A 21,797-nucleotide genomic window follows, 5' to 3' on the forward strand; every position below is an offset into this window, starting at 1 on the left:
ATAGTCCTTAGGACGAGGTGCATATTGGTAATTAATATCAGTGTACAGCAATCAGGCCTTCCTAAGGGCCATATATAGAAAAAAACATAAAGGGAATGCTGTACAAAAATGTAATGAAAAGATTAACACAATACAAAAAAATGACATGGTGTGCAAGGTTAAACCTTGTACACCATGTCATTTTTTTGTATTGTGTTAATCTTTTCATTACATTTTTGTGCAGCAATCCCTTTGTGTGTGTGTACATACAGTATATATATATAATGCTTGACTTGCAGTTTTTTTGTGCCTTGGAACTTGCTGGAAAATTTGACCCGAGAAAATTCCATAGCATAGCCCCCTCTCTTCTTGCATTTCATAGCCCTTTCTGCTTCTGGGAGTGTCTAAATACTATCTGTGCTGGTCCATCTCCTCTGCCCCTCCCCTCACTTTCCTACATAAACTTTCATGTATTACTATGCGGTATAGGAGCAAAGGAGAAAACTACAGAGTGTCACTTGAGTGACAGCTCTGAGTCTGCTGGGGCTGCTGACATCGCACCCAAAGATGAAGGTGCTCAGCAGAAATGTCAGGACTTTTGGATGTCTACACAAGGAAGGCTTCTGCAGGTAAATGACATGCAGAAAATGTGTAAAATACGCATATAATCTTAAGAGAAGATATTTCTGGAAAGGTTGTCTGATGACTGCATGTAAATCGGGGAGCATTCTCTAATTCTCTAGTATACTGGCTCAGATAGCATTCTGGTAATGATAATGATAAAAAACATTAAGTATAGATGGTTTGTTCAATCCCTTCACCACCACAGATAGTCTATACACAATAAGGTAGCTGATCTCTCCAAAATGACAGCTGCCGCCTGTCCGCAATCAGATCCCCATGGCTTCTCACCCCCCCCCCATTCATCTCCTCTCTGCTTCTACTCATTTACTCCCTGTAGGGATCTACTTCCACCAGTACATACTGCAAGAGAGGCAGAGCTCATGCTCTAACTCCTCACTCTTTCCCTATCCATGCGATGATTAGCTACTTTGTGCCTTCTCTCATTAGTACTTGATCAGCTTACACTCGGCTTCCTCTTGTTTCTCGCTCCAGTCAGCTTTTCCTCTAAGTCTCTCAATGTTCTGTGGTCACCTCTCACTCCTCTCTCCCCTTCAATAGTTTGCTTACTTATGTCCCAATGGATCATAGGAGGCTGCCATTGAGCCTCCTCTTTTCCTCCTCCCCCTTTTTCCTCACAGTCTATAATTAGATCTCTTGGTGCCCCTTCTCCCACTGACGTATAATTAGTACCCTCTCTGCCCATCTCCCATTGGTGTATGATCAGCACCCTCACTGCTCCTTCTCCCACTGGTGTATTATCAGCACCCCCACTACCCATTTCCCAACTGGTGTATGATATGCACCCTCACTTTCCTTTCTGCCACTGGTGTATAGTCAGCACCCTTTCTTTATGCACTTTTTATGATCCTTCTCCTACTAGTGTATGATATGCACCCTTTCTGATCCTTCTCCTACTAGTGTATGATATGCACCCTTTCTGATCCTTCTCCTACTAGTGTATGATATGCACCCTTTCTGATCCTTCTCCTACTAGTGTATGATATGCACCCTTTCTGATCCTTCTCCCATTAGTATATGATGCACACCCTCTCTGTTTCTTCTCCCACTGGTTTTTGATATGCACCCTCTCTGCTCATCTCCCACTGGTGTATGATCAGCACCCCTTTTGCTCCTTCTGAGCGCTTTCTTCTCTTTTTCCCATTTGTATATGATAAACACCCTCTCTGCTCATCTCCCACTGGTGTATGATCAGCACCCCTTTTGCTCCTTCTGAGCGCTCTCTTCTCTTTTTTCCATTTGTATATGATAAACACCCTCGCTGCTCCTTCTCCTACTGGTGAATGATCAGCATCCTCTTCACCCTTCTCTGGTGATTGGTGTATGATCAGCAGTTTCTTGCCTCCTATACCCCCACAATCAACATATTCTCTGTTTTTCACAGTGAAGACACTTTTACAAATAATACTTTCCCAGATAAAATTATGACTTGTTGAGCAGTGAACCACTAAGTGGCCACAAACCATATAGACAAAATTGGCCCTCTCATGCATGGGCACACATTAGTAAAAAGTTAACCATAGTTTCTAAATGTACCCTTAAAAAACTGAGGTTCCGTCCATGTTCAATGCTGGTAATTTCCAGATTTCCCATGACCACTTCACAGTTCTCATAGTACTTGCGCAGGGCTTTGTACTGCTGATCCAAGTCAGAAAGGGAGCTCAGTTTGTTCTCTGTTCCGGTACACACTGCAAGAGAGACAGAGCAGATATAAGTACAATGTCATAAAAGATAATTAGCAAGTCGTGTCACCACAATCTTAATTGGAAGCTACATTTAAGGGTTTTTTTTTACACTGAAACGCTGAACTTTTGCAATGAAGTAACTTTAATAGAATCTACAGCATTTATCATCTTAAAAAGAATACTTAAATCTTCAGCTCTGCTCTCCATTCAAGACAGAAATCACCAGCACACATACCCTATATAAATTCAAGTTATGTGCATGTAACTATTGCTTCTTTTGTAACAACACCATATAACCCAGTGCTGAATATTCAAAATCAAACAATAATGGGTGTGCAGCACTGTGGCTAAGTGGTTAGAATTTTCCCCTGGCAGCACTAGGGTCGTTGGCTCAAGTCCAATCTACCTGCATGGTGTTTGTATGTTCTCCCTGTGCGGGTTTCCTCCAGGGACTCCGGTTTCCCCCACACTCTAAAGACATGCTGGTAGGTTAATTGGCTCTAATGTATCATTGTGGGTCAGGGACCTTAGATTGAAAGCTTCCTGAGGGTAGGGACTGACGTGAATGTACAATACATATATAAATGCACTGTGTAAATTAATGGCACTATATACAATAAGTACCTGTAATAAATACGAACATTGAGAATCAGTAGCATAAATTGAATGGCATTATGAACAAGGGCTAGTTATCAAAGTGCATATAGGACACTTGTTAGGTCTTTGGATGTATTATTATAGGCTATTTTAGACACAATCAAGCCATAGGCAGATATAAATGACCACCCACCACCTGGTTTATTACAGTTGTGCTCATTAAAAGTCATAATCTTATTTTTACATAGTACCTATATCTGTGTTTTTACTAGCTACCAGTAATGTAGTATTCAGACTGGCAGAGAAAAGGCAAGCACCGAAAGCCAATCAGGCATTGCTGTGTTGCACAATGCTGTGAATCTATGACTTCTGCAGTGAGTTCCTCTTTCATCATTATCCAATAACAACTTTGAGCAAGCAGTATTTCTTTGAGTGCTGTAGAATTTTTTATTTTTTTTGATAGTTTGTTGATTGATTTCTCCATAGGGTAGAAGAGGCTTATCACCTTTGGACACTAGCAATAAACTGAGAACTCATTGAGTGGGGTAGGGTTGTAAGGGGGACACCCAAGGCGTTTATCCTCAACAGATTTGCCAGTGCCCATTCACCTCAAGGTACAAGCCTATAACATCCCTGGGTATGTACCCTTAGTGCTCCTTAATGAATGCCAATGTTCTTAAGTAGCTAGTAAGCCCTTTTGCCAGAAATGACCATCCACATTAACTTATAAAAAAGAAGAAATAACCACGCTAAATTATTAGTGAAACACGTGAAATGATCTCGAAAGCTTCCGTTAGGAAGTACATATATAAATGCAAAAACATTGCAAGCCAACAACAGCCAGTAACGATTTAATGGAATAAGGTAGAAAACTCACATAGGTAAATAAAGTACAGCAAACAGCCGGCCGGCATAGCGAGCACCCGTCCACACTGAAAATGGCTGTTGTTGGCTTGCCTTGTGGTAAGCGCATTATTTGCACGGAGTGTGGTGTCTCATCTTCACTACGGAGTTTGATAGCGTTCTCTTTAGTGTTTTTCTTTTGCTGTATCCTTATGCACTTGTGTAAGTTTTCTACCTTCTTCCACTCTAACCAGTTTGGCAGTAATACACTATGGCCAGTTTCTTTTTATTTACAGGTCTATGAGATGGAAGTCTGGTGTCCTTATTACATCCTTTCAGCCATGATGTATGCAGCTTAAGTGTACCATCTGGATTCTCTATATCAAGACGAGATACAGGCTGGTGTTCGCTTGCCTTGTGGTAAGCGCATTAATTGTGTGTTTGCGGATACTGTATGGGGTGTCACTCATATTTTCACCACTGACTCTGGTTGGGTTCACCCAAGGGTCTCTTTTGGACTGATTTTAGATCATTACCTTACAATTTATTTTCATTTATTATATATGGACACTTAATTTTGATTCACAGATAATATATACGGACACTCATGTTTTGATTCATAGATACATGTGTAGACCCATAGAATTTTCTATATTTCAATTTTCAATTTTTAATATTCTTTAATGTTTTTGCATTTATATATGTACTTCCTAACGGAAGCTTTCGAGATCATTTCACGTGTTTCACTAATAATTTAGCGCGGTTATTTCTTCTTTTTTATTTGTTACCTTGGTGCACATCTCACTGTTTAACTGCTGCTTTCTGGGGGGTTAGTTTTTATGGGTAGCGCAGTATTTTTTTGTTTTTTCACATTAACTTATACTGTATATATGGCCATCTTCCATCATTTATTTTTATATCTAGCATCTAAAGGAGTCTTGTGCACTGATCATGTACTAAGATGCTGAAGTGCCCAAAATCTGCTCTTTATTGGTTGCGTCATCTGTTATTTTTCATCAGTGTCAGAACAGATTTATCTCTATCTACAGTGTTAACACTGCTTTGTTAATCATGTTCAGCTTGTGAGTAAAGGAAATGTTCCATTGACCCAGACAAATGCTGCCAAACCCAGGACTGCAGCCTGGCTAATATTATTCCTAATCCTCTCCCTGAGGAAGCAGTGTAACTTCAAATATTCCTGTCATAAGTCTTACTCCTGGTGAGCCTGCAGCCCAAAGTCAAACTGATTAACCTGTTTAGTCCTGGAGAGGTCAGCAGCATGTCATACCTGACCGGGAAGGGGTATGAAACCTTATGTTTGTACAGCTCCCACAGTATGCATAGGTTGCGGTTTACAAACTCAAACTCATTTTATTTTCTGGTTCACTTTTGTCATGTATATCCCCATACTCTGTCTTACATGGCTTAGTTTCTTTGTCTCTAACATTATTCTCACCTTTGTTTCATCTCCTACATTTGGACAAATTATAAAGAAGCCACAAAGCTTTGGTATACTTTATTTGATGTAAAACCAGAAAAAAAAACCCACTAAAACCATGACTAGGGACAGCCCAACAAGATGCATGGCCCACATTCCTGAAAATCAAATCTGTAAATTTGAGTGTATTGCACACATATAGGAACTTATGCAGTGATGGCGAACCTTGGCACCCCAGATGTTTTGGAACTATATTTCCTATGATGTTCATGCACTCTGCAGTGTAGTTGAGCATCATGGGAAATGTAGTTCCAAAACATCTAGGGGGGCAAGGTTCGTCATCACTGTCCTATAGGGATTTTCAAAAAAACATAAACCCTGATCTTGACTTTTAACATTTCCCTAACACCCTCTCAGTAACATCAGCCACTTACTGTTGCTTACATTTTTCCAAATTATGCTGGCCATACACCAGCAGCAGTTTGTTATAAAATTCAGAAGAATCTTTTTTTAGAGCATTTGAAATTATCATTGTGGACTTGACAGATTTTGTATGAAAACCCTGAAAAATGTAATTTGATTGCCATGCCAATGTATTGAATTCTACGTTTCTACGTTCTACGATTTCAGGATGCACATGCGCAATAAATATAATTTTCCCAAATTAAAAATACAATTACATAGTATTTTGTTCTTTCAAGAACATTTTTCCAGTCTTCTTTAATTTTTCTGGTCACTTCAAAAACAGTTGATTTGATCCCACTGACTATTAGATTGTTCCAAAAACATTTTTTTTTTCCAAAACTCAATTCTACTGGTGTATGGCCAGCTTTGGACAAAATAGTCACACCAGGATTTCAGGTCTACAGAAACAAAATCAGTAATCCAATTGACTTTACAAGATTAAAATCTGATTAGTTACTATAGGCAGGGCTTTTTTTCAGCGGGAACGCGGGGGAACGCAGTTCCGGCACCTCCTGGACTGACTGTATGTAATGGTAAGGGGTGCTGGGGTGTGCTGCAGGGTATTGATGCACGCTGCTGGGGGATCTATTCTAGCTGGAGGGGATATATTTTTGCAGGGTGGGTCTATTGTTGCTAAGGAGGTCTATTGTTGCTGGTGAGGAACCTATTGTTGCTGGGGGTGGGTCCTTTGTTGCTGGGGGTCAGTTGTTGCTGAAAAAGATCTACTGTTGGTTAGGGGTCTATTGTTGACGGCTGCCGGAGAGTCTATTAATGCTGGCTGTGCGGAGATCTGTTGATGCTGCCGGGAGTCTATTGTTGCTGGGGGGGGGATTTTGTTGTGGGTTGCTCCATTGCTGTTAGGGGGATCTATTGTTGCTGGCTGCAGGGGATCTATTTTACTGCTTTTCTTGATATCATTACCAAATTCCATTCAAATTACTTAGCAACACAAAATGATACTTGGTTCTGTATTGTCTAAAAGGGGCGGTACTGGGAGGTGGGTAGGGGATGGAACCAAGGGATGGTGCTCGGAGGTGGGTAGGGACAAGGAAAAGGGTTGACTCGGAAAGGGGAAGTTCCTGCACCCATTGTCTGAGAAAAAAAGCCCTGACTATAGGTTACTGTTTGGTTACATCATTATTAAATAAAGTAGAAGTAAACGAGTTAATGTTAGTTTATTATACAGAAAAATAAGGAATTTACCAACCGCAGCAATTATGGACCACATAAAATTGGAAATAAAACAGTGTATAAACTGTATATTAGTCAAGCTTGCAGCAATAGGACAGACATCTCTCCCAAAATACCCTGTTTAAGCCTATTCAAATACGTTTATAAAAGATTGAAATTATGTTGAATCTTCAGGAGGCTACACTGGTGTATTAAAGAGTGTTACAGTAACACTGCAGTTAGGCTCTTGCATGATAAGGTGCTGTTTTAACTCTATCATTTTTATTTTTCTCACATACAAGCGCACTTAATTAGATATAATTTTAGAAATTTTCATATTGAGATAAATATTTTGTAAAGTTATCATTCAGTTCATTTGCACAGTATGGCTTCTATGCTTCAATGTCTTCCACAGGACTATTGTGTTTTGAAAATATTTTGAATTTCTTTTTTTCCTTTCTTTTCCAGGATCCTTAACTCTCCTAATAAAAATGGACTTGACAAGTAATTAAAGGAATTGATTTGCACACCTCAACCCTTGCCAAATAGGTGATCTACCATCTGTGATATCATCTGTTATTCCTTGAGGACTCCCTGTGCACCTGAACTTGTGTTTGTAAGGAGGGAAGCCCTCCAGCAGGTGACATGCCTTCAGCACAGATATGGTATATTTACCGCATGCACACAGCCCCCTGTCTGCTTTTCCCAGAGGCTTATACTGATTGCCACCATCTTCTTCATTATTTACCCTCATTGCACTGAACTCTAACAGAATCATTTGTCTCTAAATGACCCACTGTATCTAGCAGTCCTATTGTATCCTGTTAACAGCCGTGTAGAAATCAAGGTTGGAATTATGACCTCAATTTTTCAGTTCTGTACTAATATGACACTTGGTTCTGGACAGAAATAGATGGATAGATAGATAGATAGATAGATAGATAGATAGATAGATAGATAGATAGATAGATAGATAGATAGATAGATAGATAGATAGATATACTAAGCTGAGAATCCTTAACCCCCTCAATACAGGGCACTTACACTTTTTTCAGCTTTCAGCGCTGTCACACATTGAATGACAATTGCGCGGTCATGCTACACTATAACTATGTGAAATTGTTATCATTTTCTTCACACAAAAAGAGCCTTCTTGAGTTGGGTTTTTGAAAATTTTGAAATATAAAAAAGGTTTTTCTTAGTTTATGTTAGTAAATTTTGTAAATAAGTAATTTTTCTCCTTCACTGATGGGCGCTGATGAGGCGGCACTGATGGGCACTGATAGGCTGCACTGATGATGGTACTTTTGGGCACTGATGAGGCGGCCCTTATGGGCACTGATTAGGTGGCACTGATGAGGAGGCACGAATCTGCTGCACTTTGTCAGGAGGCACAAGCCGCCTCCGTCCGCCGGGCTCCACGGCGCATGCGCGGAGGACTCACGCTGCGCCGTGCACTCGTTCGCGGCCCAGCTGTGCGGCGCGCGCGGGTGCACGGCGGTCCCCGTGTGCGCGCCGTGGCCGTGCGGGTGCCCGGCGGCGCGTCACGCTGACGCGCTCGCCGGTGGGCTGCTTCTGACGGCTCCAGCGCCCAGTCGGGTTGCTGGTTAGTCGTCAGCTGTGCCCTGTCCTGTACCCAGTTTCCTTGTTATACTCCCTGTGATACTCTCTCTGCCTGTTGATACCCCCAGACCTCTGCTAGTTAACGGATACCCTCTCTGCCTGCCGGATACCCCCAGACCTCTGCTAGTTAACGGATACTCTCTCTGCTTGCTGGATACCCTGACCTCTGCTAGTTAAACGGATACTCTCTCTGCTTGCTGGATACCCTGACCTCTGCTAGTTAAACGGATACTCTCTCTGCTTGCTGGATACCCTGACCTCTGCTAGTTAAACGGACACTCTCTCTGCCTGCTGAATACCTCTGACCTCTGCTTGTTTTACGGATACCCCCTGTCTGCCTGATACCCCTGATCTCAGCCTATTACACGGACTTGCTCTGGCCAGTTACCCCAGTTTCAGCTAACCACTTGTTTGCAGCTTCTCCTGTGTCCACAGTTACTCGGACTTCCTTCAGGAATCCAGTCCCTTCCGGTAGCCCGTGCCTCCGCGTGCCCCCAACTCCCTGTATCATCTCCAGGGGTCGGGTGCGCGTGGTCGTAAGGGCGAGCCGCTCTCGGCATCTCGGCCTCGGTGAGTATAGTCCCCGACAGTACTAACCAGCCAGATGTCTGAGGCCGACAGAGCGCGCTCTCCTTTGGAGATCCTGTGCCAACAGGTCTCCACCCTGGCCGACTCAGTCCAGAAGCTACAGGAGGGGTATGCTCAAGTTGACAGCCGCCTCCAACAGATTGCTGGAGTACTTCCTTCCGCCACTGCAGTTCCGGCACCCAGCAATGAAGGGGCACTCCCCCAGGCCGCCGCCAGCCCTACCGTTGTCATGGCACTTCCTGAACCCAGGGTCCCTACGCCCGAACGGTTCTCCGGAGACCGTAAAAGATTCAGGTCTTTTAAAAACGCCTGTTCGCTTTACTTTGCCCTTCAGCCCCGGACATTTGCATCAGAGATCGTCAAAGTGGGTTTTGCTATCTCACTACTGTCAGAGGAACCTCAGGCCTGGGCTCATGGCTTAATGGAACAGGGAAGTCCTATGTTAAATTCCATAGACACCTTCTTCGAGGGTATGTCCCAACTCTATGATGATCCGCAACGGAAGGCTACCGCTGAAGCCACTCTCCACCACTTGTCCCAAGGAAGAAGACCCATCGAAGATTATACGGTGGAATTCCGCAAGTGGGCGGCCGACACAAATTGGAACGAGCCGGCTCTCCGCTACCAGTACCGTCAAGGCTTGTCTGAACTCCTCAAAGATGAGCTAGCCAGGATGGAGACCCCGGAGACCTTGGAAGAGCTCATTCAAGCAGCCACGAAGCTGGATAGGCGCTTGCGTGAACGTCGCTCGGAGCGGTTTCAGGGTCCACGCCCTACGTGGACGCCGTTTAGAACTCCATCCACGCCACCACCGTCTGCCACAACACCTCCTGAAGCTGAGCCCATGCAGCTAGGCCTGGTCCGGGCCCCGCTAACTTCGGAAGAAAGGCAACGCAGACGACAGTCCAATCTGTGTCTGTACTGCGGGGGAGCGGGACACTTCCTGCGCAATTGTCCAATAAGGCCCAGTAAGTTCCTTCAGCCTAGATTAATGAATCATCTGGATAACAATGCTCCAAAATCTTATGTGATGTTGTCTGTTTCCTTGCAGCTGCCGGAAGGGGAGTCTCGCCTACCCGCCATCATTGATTCAGGGGCCTGTAGCTGCTTCATGGATGCAGCCTTGGCCCGCAGCCTCCGTATCCCCTTGCAAACAAAGGCCCAAGGCTTACAAGTGCATCTAGCCGATGGCTCTCTTCTCAGTTCAGGTCCCATCACCCAGGAGACCCAGCCTATCTTAGTAATCACCGATTCCGGGCATCAGGAATTCCTACGGCTCGACCTCATCCATTCTCCCATCTTCCCAGTCATCCTTGGCCTGCCTTGGTTACAAGCTCATGATCCGCAGATCCAATGGAGCTCCAAGATGGTGTCCTTCTCCTCTCCATACTGCTTGGAGCATTGCCTCCCTCTAACCCCGAAGGTCTGTGCCACGGTTACTGCCTCGTCAGACAACCTTCAACAGATCCCCTCTGAATATCTGGAGTTCCAGGAGGTCTTTAATAAACAAATGGCTGACCGCCTACCACCTCATCGGCCTTATGACTGTCCGATCGACCTGTTGCCGGGATCCGTGATTCCGTTCGGTCGTATATTCCCTCTCTCCGAGACCGAACTGGAGGCGCTCAGACAGTACATCGATGAGAATCTGGAAAAGGGGTTTATCCGTCCTTCATCCTCACCTGCTGGAGCAGGAATATTCTTCGTCGGGAAGAAAGATGGGTCCCTTAGACCTTGTGTGGACTACCGGCAGCTCAACAATATCACCATTAAGAATAGATACCCATTACCACTCATCCCGGAGCTATTCCAACGATTTCGATCTGCTAGGGTCTTTTCCAAACTAGACCTGCGGGGTGCCTATAACCTTGTTAGAATCAGAGCCGGGGATGAATGGAAGACAGCGTTCAGATCCAGGTTTGGACACTTCGAGTATCTGGTGATGCCATTCGGGCTATGCAATGCTCCAGCCACATTCCAGCACCTAGTAAACGACATATTCCGAGAATACCTGGATGACTTCCTTGTCGTTTACCTGGATGACATACTCATTTTCTCTCCTACGATTGAGTTACACAGGGGGCATGTCAAGAAGGTCCTTACTATACTAAGACAGCACAAGCTTTATCTAAAGATGGAGAAATGCGAATTCGAGAGATCAGTGGTACAATTCCTGGGGTTCATCATATCGGCCGGCGGAATCGCAATGGATCCCCAAAAGATACAGGCCATCCAAGATTGGCCAGCTCCATCTGATAAAAAGGGGGTTCAACGCTTCATAGGTTTTGCTAACTTTTATCGGAGATTCATTGTCGGATTCTCGACCATTGTAGCACCCATCACCCAGCTAACCCGTCAGCACAACCTTTTCCGGTGGAGTGAGGCCGCACAAGAGGCTTTTTCGAAATTAAAGAATTTGTTCAGTTCGGCTCCAATTCTTTGCCATCCTGATCCTGCTCAACCATATGTTTTGGAGGTGGACGCTTCAGAAATTGCCACAGGAGCAATTCTCTCTCAGAGACAAGGGCCCAAGGCTATCCTTCACCCTGTTGCATTCGCTTCCCGGAAGCTCAGCCCGCCCGAGCTAAACTATGATGTAGGTGACAGGGAGTTGCTGGCCATAAAGTTTGCGCTTGAAGAATGGAGGTATCTGCTCGAAGGTGCATTACATCCGGTAATGATATTTACAGACCATAAGAACCTGGAGTACTTACGGACAGCAAAGCGATTAAGACCTAGACAAGCCCGCTGGGCCCTCTTTTTCTCCCGCTTCAACTTCCATATATCCTATAGACCCGGTTCAAAGAATGGAAAGGCAGACGCACTCTCACGGATGTTCTCGGCAGAGTCCCAGGCGTCAGAACCTGGTACTATCCTGTCTTCCCAAAACTTCCTTGGGGTGGCACAAGTGGATTTGATGTCATCCATCAAATCATCATCCAACTCTTGCACGGAACCAGAGGTGCAGTCCCTGAAGAGAAATGGTAACTTCTTCTGGATCCGTGGAAAAATTTTTGTACCTCAGGAGACACGGTCACTAACCCTCCAGATGTGCCACGACCATAGACTCGCAGGGCATTTTGGAGTGAGGAAAACGTCTGAGCTGGTTTCCCGTTCCTTTTGGTGGCCTGGGTGGAGACAGGATTGCAAGAGGTATGTGGCATCCTGCCCTCCGTGTCAGCGGAACAAGGGGCGAAACACCAAGTCCTGGGGTTTACTAAGACCCCTACCGATCCCTGAACGACCATGGTCTGACGTCTCCATGGACTTCATAGTAGACCTGCCAGCCTCGGGGGGCTTTACCACTATTTTTGTCGTGGTTGACCGTCTCTCCAAGATGGCCCATTTTTTGCCCATGAAAGGCACCCCCTCGGCCTTAGAAACTGCCAATATTTTTTTCAAGGAAATCATCAGACTCCATGGCGTACCAAAGAACATCGTATCGGACAGGGGTGTACAATTTACGTCCAAATTCTGGAGGGAGCTTTGCAAAGCCTTAAATATCAAAGTCTGCCTCTCATCAGCCTACCATCCTCAGAGTAACGGCCAAACGGAGAGGACGAACCAGACCCTAGAGCAATATCTGCGATGCTTCTGCTCGGGATCCCAAGATGACTGGGCAAGCCTTCTCCCATACGCTGAATTTGCGTATAACAATTCTGTTCACACCGCTACTAACCAAACGCCTTTCTGGGCAAATTGTGGTTTTCATCCCACCTTCCTGTCCAACAATGTTCCCGAAATAGCAGTCCCTGCCGTGCATGACAGAGTGACCTCCTTACAGGCAAATTTCCGAAGAATTCAGGACATGTTGCTGAGGGCTCAAACGGATTACAAGGAGCAATATGACCGAGGCAGGGGAAAAGATCCAACCTTTAAACTTGGAGAAGAAGTCTGGTTATCCACTACTAACCTTAAACTATCCGTGCCTTCACGGAAATTGGGACCCAAGTTTATTGGTCCTTTCCCCATCAAAAGGATTATCAACCCTGTGGCTATGGAGCTAGCATTACCAAAGACTTATAGGATCCACCCTGTCTTCCACGTGTCCTTACTGAAGCCTGTGGTGGACAACACCTTTCCGGAAAGAGGGGAACCTCCTCCACCACCAGTTAGGGTGGATGGTGAGAATGAATTTGAGGTGGAGTCCATCCTTAACTGTAGGAAGAAGGGCAGACAACTGCAGTATTTGATCCAGTGGAAGGGTTATCCACCTGAGGACAACTCTTGGGAACCTGCAAGGAACCTACATGCACCACGCTTAATTCAAGCCTTCCACCGAGACCACCCGGAAGTAATGTCCAGTCTGGGCGTTCAGTGTCCGCCCTTAGGAGGGGGGCACTGTCAGGAGGCACAAGCCGCCTCCGTCCGCCGGGCTCCACGGCGCATGCGCGGAGGACTCACGCTGCGCCGTGCACTCGTTCGCGGCCCAGCTGTGCGGCGCGCGCGGGTGCACGGCGGTCCCCGTGTGCGCGCCGTGGCCGTGCGGGTGCCCGGCGGCGCGTCACGCTGACGCGCTCGCCGGTGGGCTACTTCTGACGGCTCCAGCGCCCAGTCGGGTTGCTGGTTAGTCGTCAGCTGTGCCCTGTCCTGTACCCAGTTTCCTTGTTATACTCCCTGTGATACTCTCTCTGCCTGTTGATACCCCCAGACCTCTGCTAGTTAACGGATACCCTCTCTGCCTGCCGGATACCCCCAGACCTCTGCTAGTTAACGGATACTCTCTCTGCTTGCTGGATACCCTGACCTCTGCTAGTTAAACGGATACTCTCTCTGCTTGCTGGATACCCTGACCTCTGCTAGTTAAACGGATACTCTCTCTGCTTGCTGGATACCCTGACCTCTGCTAGTTAAACGGATACTCTCTCTGCTTGCTGGATACCCTGACCTCTGCTAGTTAAACGGACACTCTCTCTGCCTGCTGAATACCTCTGACCTCTGCTTGTTTTACGGATACCCCCTGTCTGCCTGATACCCCTGATCTCAGCCTATTACACGGACTTGCTCTGGCCAGTTACCCCAGTTTCAGCTAACCACTTGTTTGCAGCTTCTCCTGTGTCCACAGTTACTCGGACTTCCTTCAGGAATCCAGTCCCTTCCGGTAGCCCGTGCCTCCGCGTGCCCCCAACTCCCTGTATCATCTCCAGGGGTCGGGTGCGCGTGGTCGTAAGGGCGAGCCGCTCTCGGCATCTCGGCCTCGGTGAGTATAGTCCCCGACACACTTATAGGCACTGATATGTGGCACTAATGTGACAACCGAATTAAAAAGCAAATTGAAAGTAAGGGCAATCCCCTAATGTTGGCAAACAGTGGTTTTAACTGTCTGACCAACTTACATCAGCATAGTGTTCCATCCTTCAGCACTCCTAGCTGTCCTATGTAATACAATGCAAGCAATGGTTCTGGCTAATAAAGACAGTGGTTGTTCCCAGGGCACGGAACAGTCTAATTAGATTATCTGATCTGGAGTACTTACAATTACTGGATACCGGAGCGCAACTTTCTATCTACTTGCCTGATCTGGAGTATGAACCCCAACATTATACTCAATGGAAACTGCTATCTGACAATACTGGAGGTATCCGATGGCAAATGTTTGGTGGAGGTAAGAGTAACATTGGTGATGTCACTTCTATGCAGCTCACTGTTCTCCTTGTTGGAGGATCTGACAGGAGTATGCAAAGGCCTGCCTCCATCAAGATGGCTGTCTCAGTATAATTATAAAGCATGATAAGTCGTAATGAGAAATGATGTGCTGCAGGGAGACCACAGACACTACTGGTGGCTTATCCTTAATCCTTTGGCTAACTTTTTTTGGGCATAAATCCAGAAGTGCAAACTAAGCAGAGAGGGGTCCCACCGCTCAGGTAGGCACAAACCAGGGGAGATGAAAGCCAGTATAGTGTTATCCTTCAAGAGGGAAGAGTCCCAGGTGCTGGCTGATGCAAGATGAAGCGGACAAATCGAGGAAAGCTGGAAGCCGCACACCGGTGTAATGATGAATGCTTTATTTAAAAAGCTGAATCATGATAAGCACTCATTGTGAGTGTGAAACGCGTCAGCTGTTTTTGTACGCTTCTGCTGTAATGTTTTGTGTTTCTTCATGATTCAGCTTTTTAAATAAAGCATTCATCATTACACCGGTGTGCGGCTTCCAGCTTTCCTCGATTTGTCCGCTTTTTTGGGCACAGCTTCTAGAGTTCAGTTCCTCTTTAAAAGCCAAAAAAGGTTTTTGGTGTAGACAAAAACTGGGGGTCCTCAGCTGCCTAGGGTCAGGGCGAATTTATGGCTTGTTGCTGTACCTTTAAGAAGGATGGGGCAGTAATCCTGCCTTATTCAACACTCGTTATGTTCTCATTTAGAACCAGAATTTGTAGAGGAGCCTTGATGAGGTAGTGTTGCTACACATATGAAATATATAATGTCCTGTGAGCCTCCATTAACTAAAACCAGTAACTTCTCTTTTAAATCAGCTGCAAGCATTACACATGTCTTGTATAGCATGCAGGGGTAATCAAATCAAATATATATACGCTGCGCTATCAGAAGTGTGAGCCTGAATAATAAAATATATTATGCTATGCAATAATACCTATAAAGTGAAAATAGTGCAATACATGAAAATTATAATATAATAAATAACCATGCGATATTGTGATAGAATAAAATAAAGTAACAATGTGCAATTACGTGACAAATATCAGTATGTTGAAAAACATAAAAGTCCATAGGATCATAAAAAGCAATTGTTCCAAAATACTCAAAATAAATGAAATGAAAGAGCCTCAATGTGCTGTGCAAAGTTCAAAATGATGACAATCTATAAGTGCTCCACAAAAATCATGTGATTCGGTAAATGTTATGAAGGTGATCCAATAACAGGATGCTGTGTTCTCACTCGGGTGCTCCCCCCTAGGTATTGGGCGCTCACCTTAGAGTGTGTGACCTTGCTGTTAAGCCTGGTCAATGTGTCTTAACATACTACACCATGAAGTCCTCCTTTCTCTTATGACATACCGAGGCATAAGTGGGGACCTGTCCAGGTTTCCGGATATACTGCTGAACCCAGAAGTGGTTCTAATGCATGCATTGACCAGGCTTAACAGCAAGGTCACACGCTCTAAGGTGAGCGCCCAATATCTAGGGGGAACACCTGAGTGAGAACACAGCATCCTGCTATTGGATCACCTTCACAACATTTACCGAATCGCATGATTTTTGTGGAGCACTTATAGATTGTCATCATTTTGAACTTTGCACAGCACATTGAAGCACTTTCATTTTATTTATTTTGCGTATTTTGGATCAATTGCTTTTTATGATCCTATGGACTTTAATGTTTTTCAACATACAGATACCGGTATTTGTCACATAATTGCACATTGTCACTTTATTTTATTCTATCACAATATCACATGGTTATTTTATTTTCACTTTATAGGTATTATTGCATAGCATAACATATTTTATTATTCAGGCTCACACTTCTGATAGTGCGGAATATATTTATTTGAGGTGCTACACATATATTTGCAGATACAGTGAGGGAAAAAAGTATTTGATACCCTGCTGATTTTTTATGTTTACGTATAATTTTAATGCTAGGTTTATTTTAACAGTGAGAGACAGAATATAAAAAAAAATCCAGAAAAATCCATTTAAAAAAAGTTATAAATTGATTTGCATATTAATGCTATCAATCAGCAAGATTTCTGGCTTCCAGGTGTCTTCTATACAGGTAACAAGCTGAGATTAGGAGCATTCTCTTAAAGGGAGTGCTCCCAACCTCAACTTGTTACCTGTATAAAAGACACCTTTTCACAGAAACAATCAATCAATCAGATTCCAATCTCTCCACCATGGAGACCAAAGAGCTGTCCAAGGATGTCAGGGACAAGACTGTAGACCTACACAAGGCTGGAATGGGCTACAAGACCATCGCCAAGCAGCTTGGTGAGAGGGTGACAACAGTTGGTACGATTATTCGCAAATGGAAGAAACACAAAATAACTGTCAATCTCCCTTGTTCTGGGGCTCCATGCAAGATCTCACCTTGTGGAGTTTCAATGATCATGAGAACGGTAAGGGAATCAGCCCAGAACTACATGGGAGAATCTTGTCAATGATGTCAAGGCAGCAGGGACCATAGTCACCAAGAAAACATCATCCCCACCATCAAACATGGAGTTGGAAATTTTATGCTTTGGGGGTTTTTTTCTGCTAAGGGGACAGGAAAAATTCACCGCATCAAAGGTACAATGGACAGGGCCATGTACTGTCAAATCTTGGGTGAGAACCTCCGTCCCTCAGCCAGGGCAATGAAAATGGGTCTTGGATGGGTATTCTAGCATGACAATGACCCAAAACACATGGCCAAGGCAACAAAAATGTGGCTCAAGAAGAAGAACATTAAGGTCCTGGAGTGGTCTGGCCAGTCTCCAGACCTTATTCCTATAGAAAATATGTGGAAGGAGCTGAAGGTTGGAGTTACCAAACGTCATCCTCGAAACCTTATTGACTTGGAGAGGATCTACAAAGAGGAGTGGGACAAAATCCCTCCTGAGATGTTTTTTTTCAATGTCCACTTATAACACTGGACTTAATTCTACAAAAAAGTCACACAAGCACACATTTGATAATATGAGAAAACTTAGCTATACTCAAGTGTTGGGGCCTGGCGATGTGCAATATATATAGACATAATTGCACAGTACTACACTATTATTACTACAAGTCATATTGAGACTTAAAGTAGATGTAAACCCTCACATATACCCATTGAAGTGAATGACCTCAGATGATACACAGAGATTAAACAAATCTCCCTACATACGTTTTACATGTATATCTGCTGTCTTCAGCTGTATATATCCGTTGGAAGGTGCACATCTTGTTAGAAGATTTACTCTTCCTGTTCAGCAGTGAGAGTGTAGTCTTGGCATACACTGTGTGACAGCGGATTGGAGGAAAGGCACACACCCTCACTTCACATAGGCAGAGGAAGGAAGGAATGTGCTGTGAATAGACCAGCTCTCTGCTAATCTATTTATAGCACCCACCCCGACACAAATTTCAGCCTGGTTTTATCTCGGTTGTCGGAGAACTTGTCAGAAAATATGCTGATAATAGAGGAATGAAACAGCAGAAAGACATGGGACTTAGGGCTTTGGAGAGAGATAAGAAAACACTGCGGATATATGTGCTTAGATCAAATTTCATGAATCGGCTTTACATCCACTTCAACTAACAGGGGCTCATAACAGCCTCCAGGACATACTGTACAATCCTTATGACAAATTCCTAATCTGTCATATTTTTATTCCAGATAAGGCTATGGCTTTTACATGATTAATGGTATATGACTACAGCTGCACACGTATATTTGTATGGCTATTTTCATACTTCATAAAAAAAAATTACCACCTGCTAATTCACCCAGAAAGCTTCCATACTTCATAGATTCTATCTAGAGAATTATATAAGAAACATTTATTTTGATTTGAAAATCACAATTGTGAAGGTGAGCTTGTTTGAAAAACTCCCATAGCAGCATATTGACCTGTCTTATCAAACCTAATTTCTAGTTTACTTGAAGAGTCATTAGGGTGAATTCAATAAAGCTGCTGTGCCACTTTTCTGGTGTTAATCCTGCTTGCTAATGTACTGCGCCAAATTCATGAAGCATTCACACCATTTTTGGTTCAAATTCAGATAGTTCTAAAATGCGCCACTTTTACATTGTGTAAAAAAGTGGAGCAAATTAAGACCAACTCTGTTTGGGCGTACAGAGAGAAAAACTGTCTCAGACAGACTTTCCAAAATTGTCTTGCATGTTTTCTAAAAGTGGTGCAACATGAGCCAAATTCAAGTAAAAGTTCTAGACAGGTACATGAATTTGGTGCATTCTTCACCACTTTTAGAATGCATGAGAGACACTTTCACAAAATCTGCCTGCACCAGTCTTCATGAATTCCAGGGATTGTTTATTGATGTATTTGTATTTCTTCTAAATAGATTTATTGTGAAACTGGGATGCGGGAAGTGTCTTCCTCACAGACCATAAGCAGAATGGAGCTGTCACAAGTTAATTAGCTTCCTCACTAATTGCCTACATTATTTTTTGATGTTGCCTCAAGCCCTTGCATAAGCCAGTGGCCTTCTGTTTTCCAACAAGGGAAATGTGGCGTTATGCGTACTGAACTCCCCTTCGAGTGGCCAACGCTCAGAAGAACCAGAAACAAGACAGCTCAAAAGACTAAAAATTCCTCAGCAACCTTCCCTGGAACTTTCTAGAAAGAACAACCAGCCAATTTACAAAATATATACAAAATAAATACGTGCATCCCAGCAGCTTACAGGTATCAAACTGGTGTAAACATATATCAATATGTAATATAACAACTTTTCTTCCCAAGTTACATGGCTCACAAAAAAACACAAAATAAATATATTATGAGTTGACAGAATTATCTGACCTACTAGAGAATATAAAACTTTTCTCCTAAAGCATTTCTTGTCAACTCAGGATGTATCCCAGGGATTGAAAATTTCCCTCTGTGGAAAAATAAATTGACTGCTGCCATCCGTGCATATGAAAGCAACAGCTAGTTCCATTTTAACTCTAGACAAATAAAAAACGACAAGGTTCATTTAGAAAACACAAGCGCAAGACCAGTATAGCAGTGCTAAAGAATGATTGGGTTTAACAACACTGAAAATATGCACTTTATTATAAAGTAAGGTAAATGTTCCTGTGCTTCTCATATTTATTGTACATATGCTTCATGTTGAGCAACTTCCTGCCAAAAGCTGTTTCTAAACTTCAGATATATTGCATTTCCAGCAGTAGTGATCACTTCCATCGGGGGGAAAGTCCTAGTCATAGGATACTAGCTGTCCGACAATTCCTCCGTTGCTTCTCAAAGAAGTGTGTACCAGACTGATTATTTAGTACAATTCTTTCAGAGCCTTTTCAGAACATAAGCTGTGATATAAGCAAGCACGAATAATTTAATACATTTACTCAATGTCAAATGTGCTGACCTGGACCTGTAGCAGAATAACACAGGACAGCAATGTTAGAAGTGGTAATAAAGTCACTCTTTTCCCAACTCAACAAAAATAACTCATGTGAATTTATTTATTTTTATTTCCTCCTCTGAGCTTCCTTTTTCAATGTTCCCCTTCTGTGCCTCTGGGACCAATGGAATCCTGTGTGATTCTCTGCAAGGTGCATGTTCCTGCTCTGTACTACAACACTGCATGCAGCCGTTTAAAGCACCGCATACCCAGCCAGAACAAGAGGCCAGGTTTCCTAGTTCTGATCCCAAATTAAACACCTCCGAGACAAGAACGCAACCCAGGTTTTTATTTGTCCATCATCTGTACCTGGCCTCACACATGACTTTTTAGAGTGAACAGGCAAAAAGTCTCCATGGACACACTCCAAAATATAGGATAACCCGCATAAAGGCTGGCTTTAGGGTAATATACAGTATCTTGCAAAAGTGAGTACACCCCTCACATTTTTGTAAAAATGTATTATATCTTTTCATGTGACAACACTGAAGAAATGACACTTTGCTACAATGTAAAGTAGTGAGTGTACAGCTTCTATAACAGTGTAAATTTGCTGTCCCTCAAACTAACTCAACACACAGCCATTAATGTCTAGACCGCTAGCAACAAAAGTGAGTACACCCCTAAGTGAAATTGTCCAAATTGGGCCCAAATAGCCATTTTCCCTTTCCGGTGTTATGTGACACATTAATGTTATAAGGTCTCAGGTCTGAATGGGGAGCAGGTGTGTTAAATTTGGTGTTATCACTCTCACTCTCTCATACTGTTCACTGGAAGTTCAACATGGCACTTCATGGCAAAGAACTCTCTGAGGATCTGAAAAAAAGAATTGTTGCTCTACATAAAGATGGCTTAGGCTATAAGAAGATTGCCAAGACCCTGAAACTGAGCTGCAGCACGGTGGCCAAGACCATACAGCGGTTTCCACTCAGAACAGGCCTCGCCATGGTCGACCAAAGAAGTTGAGTGCATGTGCTCAGCATCATATCCGGAGGTTGTCTTTGGGAAATAGATGTATGAGTGCTGGCAGCATTGCTGCAGAGGTTGAAGGGGTGGGGGGGGATCAGCCTGTCAGTGCTCAGACCATACGCCGCACACTGCATCAAATTGATTGGTCTGCATTGGTCGTCCCAGAAGGAAGCCTCCTCTAAAGATGATGCACAAGAAAGCCCGCAAACAGTTTGCTGAAGACAAGCAGATTAAGGACATGGATTTATGGAACCATGTCCTGTGGTCTGATGAGACTAAGATAAACGTATTTGGTTCAGATGGTATCAAGCGTGTGTGGTGGCAACCAGGTGAGGAGTAGAAAGACAAGTGTGTCTTGCCTACAGTCAAGCATGGTGGTGGGAGTGTCATGGTCGGGGGCTGCATGAGTGCTGCCGGCACTGGGGACCTACAGTTCATTGAGGGAACCATGAATGCCAACATGTTCTGTGACATAATGAAGTACAGCATGATCCCCTCCCTTCGGAGACTGGGCCGCAGGGCGGTATTGCAACAAGATAACGACCCCAAACATACCCCCAGGATGACTAATGCCTTGCTAAAGAAGCTGAGGGTAAAGGTGATGGACTCGTCAAGCAAGTCTCCAGACCTAAACTTTATTGACCATCTGTGGGGCATCCTCAAATAGAAGGTGGAGGAGTGCAAGGTCTCTAACATCCACCAGCTCTGTGATGTCATCA

At 44.0% G+C, this 21,797-nt stretch overlaps 1 protein-coding gene across 2 annotated transcripts in view; it reads right to left on the minus strand.

Moving 5' to 3' along the window:
• The window catches only part of ERBB4 (erb-b2 receptor tyrosine kinase 4), a 1,370,802-nt gene that overhangs the window by 814,268 nt on the left and 534,737 nt on the right, over positions 1-21,797 (minus strand). For both annotated transcript variants that reach the window (XM_073633560.1, XM_073633559.1), the window contains exon 2: positions 2,158-2,309. In XM_073633560.1, the coding sequence (XP_073489661.1) occupies positions 2,158-2,309 (152 nt within the window). The remainder of the gene's footprint in view (positions 1-2,157; positions 2,310-21,797) is intronic.

Source organism: Aquarana catesbeiana, linkage group LG06, assembly GCF_042186555.1.
Source record: "Aquarana catesbeiana isolate 2022-GZ linkage group LG06, ASM4218655v1, whole genome shotgun sequence".
NCBI classification, from domain to species: Eukaryota; Metazoa; Chordata; class Amphibia; order Anura; family Ranidae; genus Aquarana; species Aquarana catesbeiana.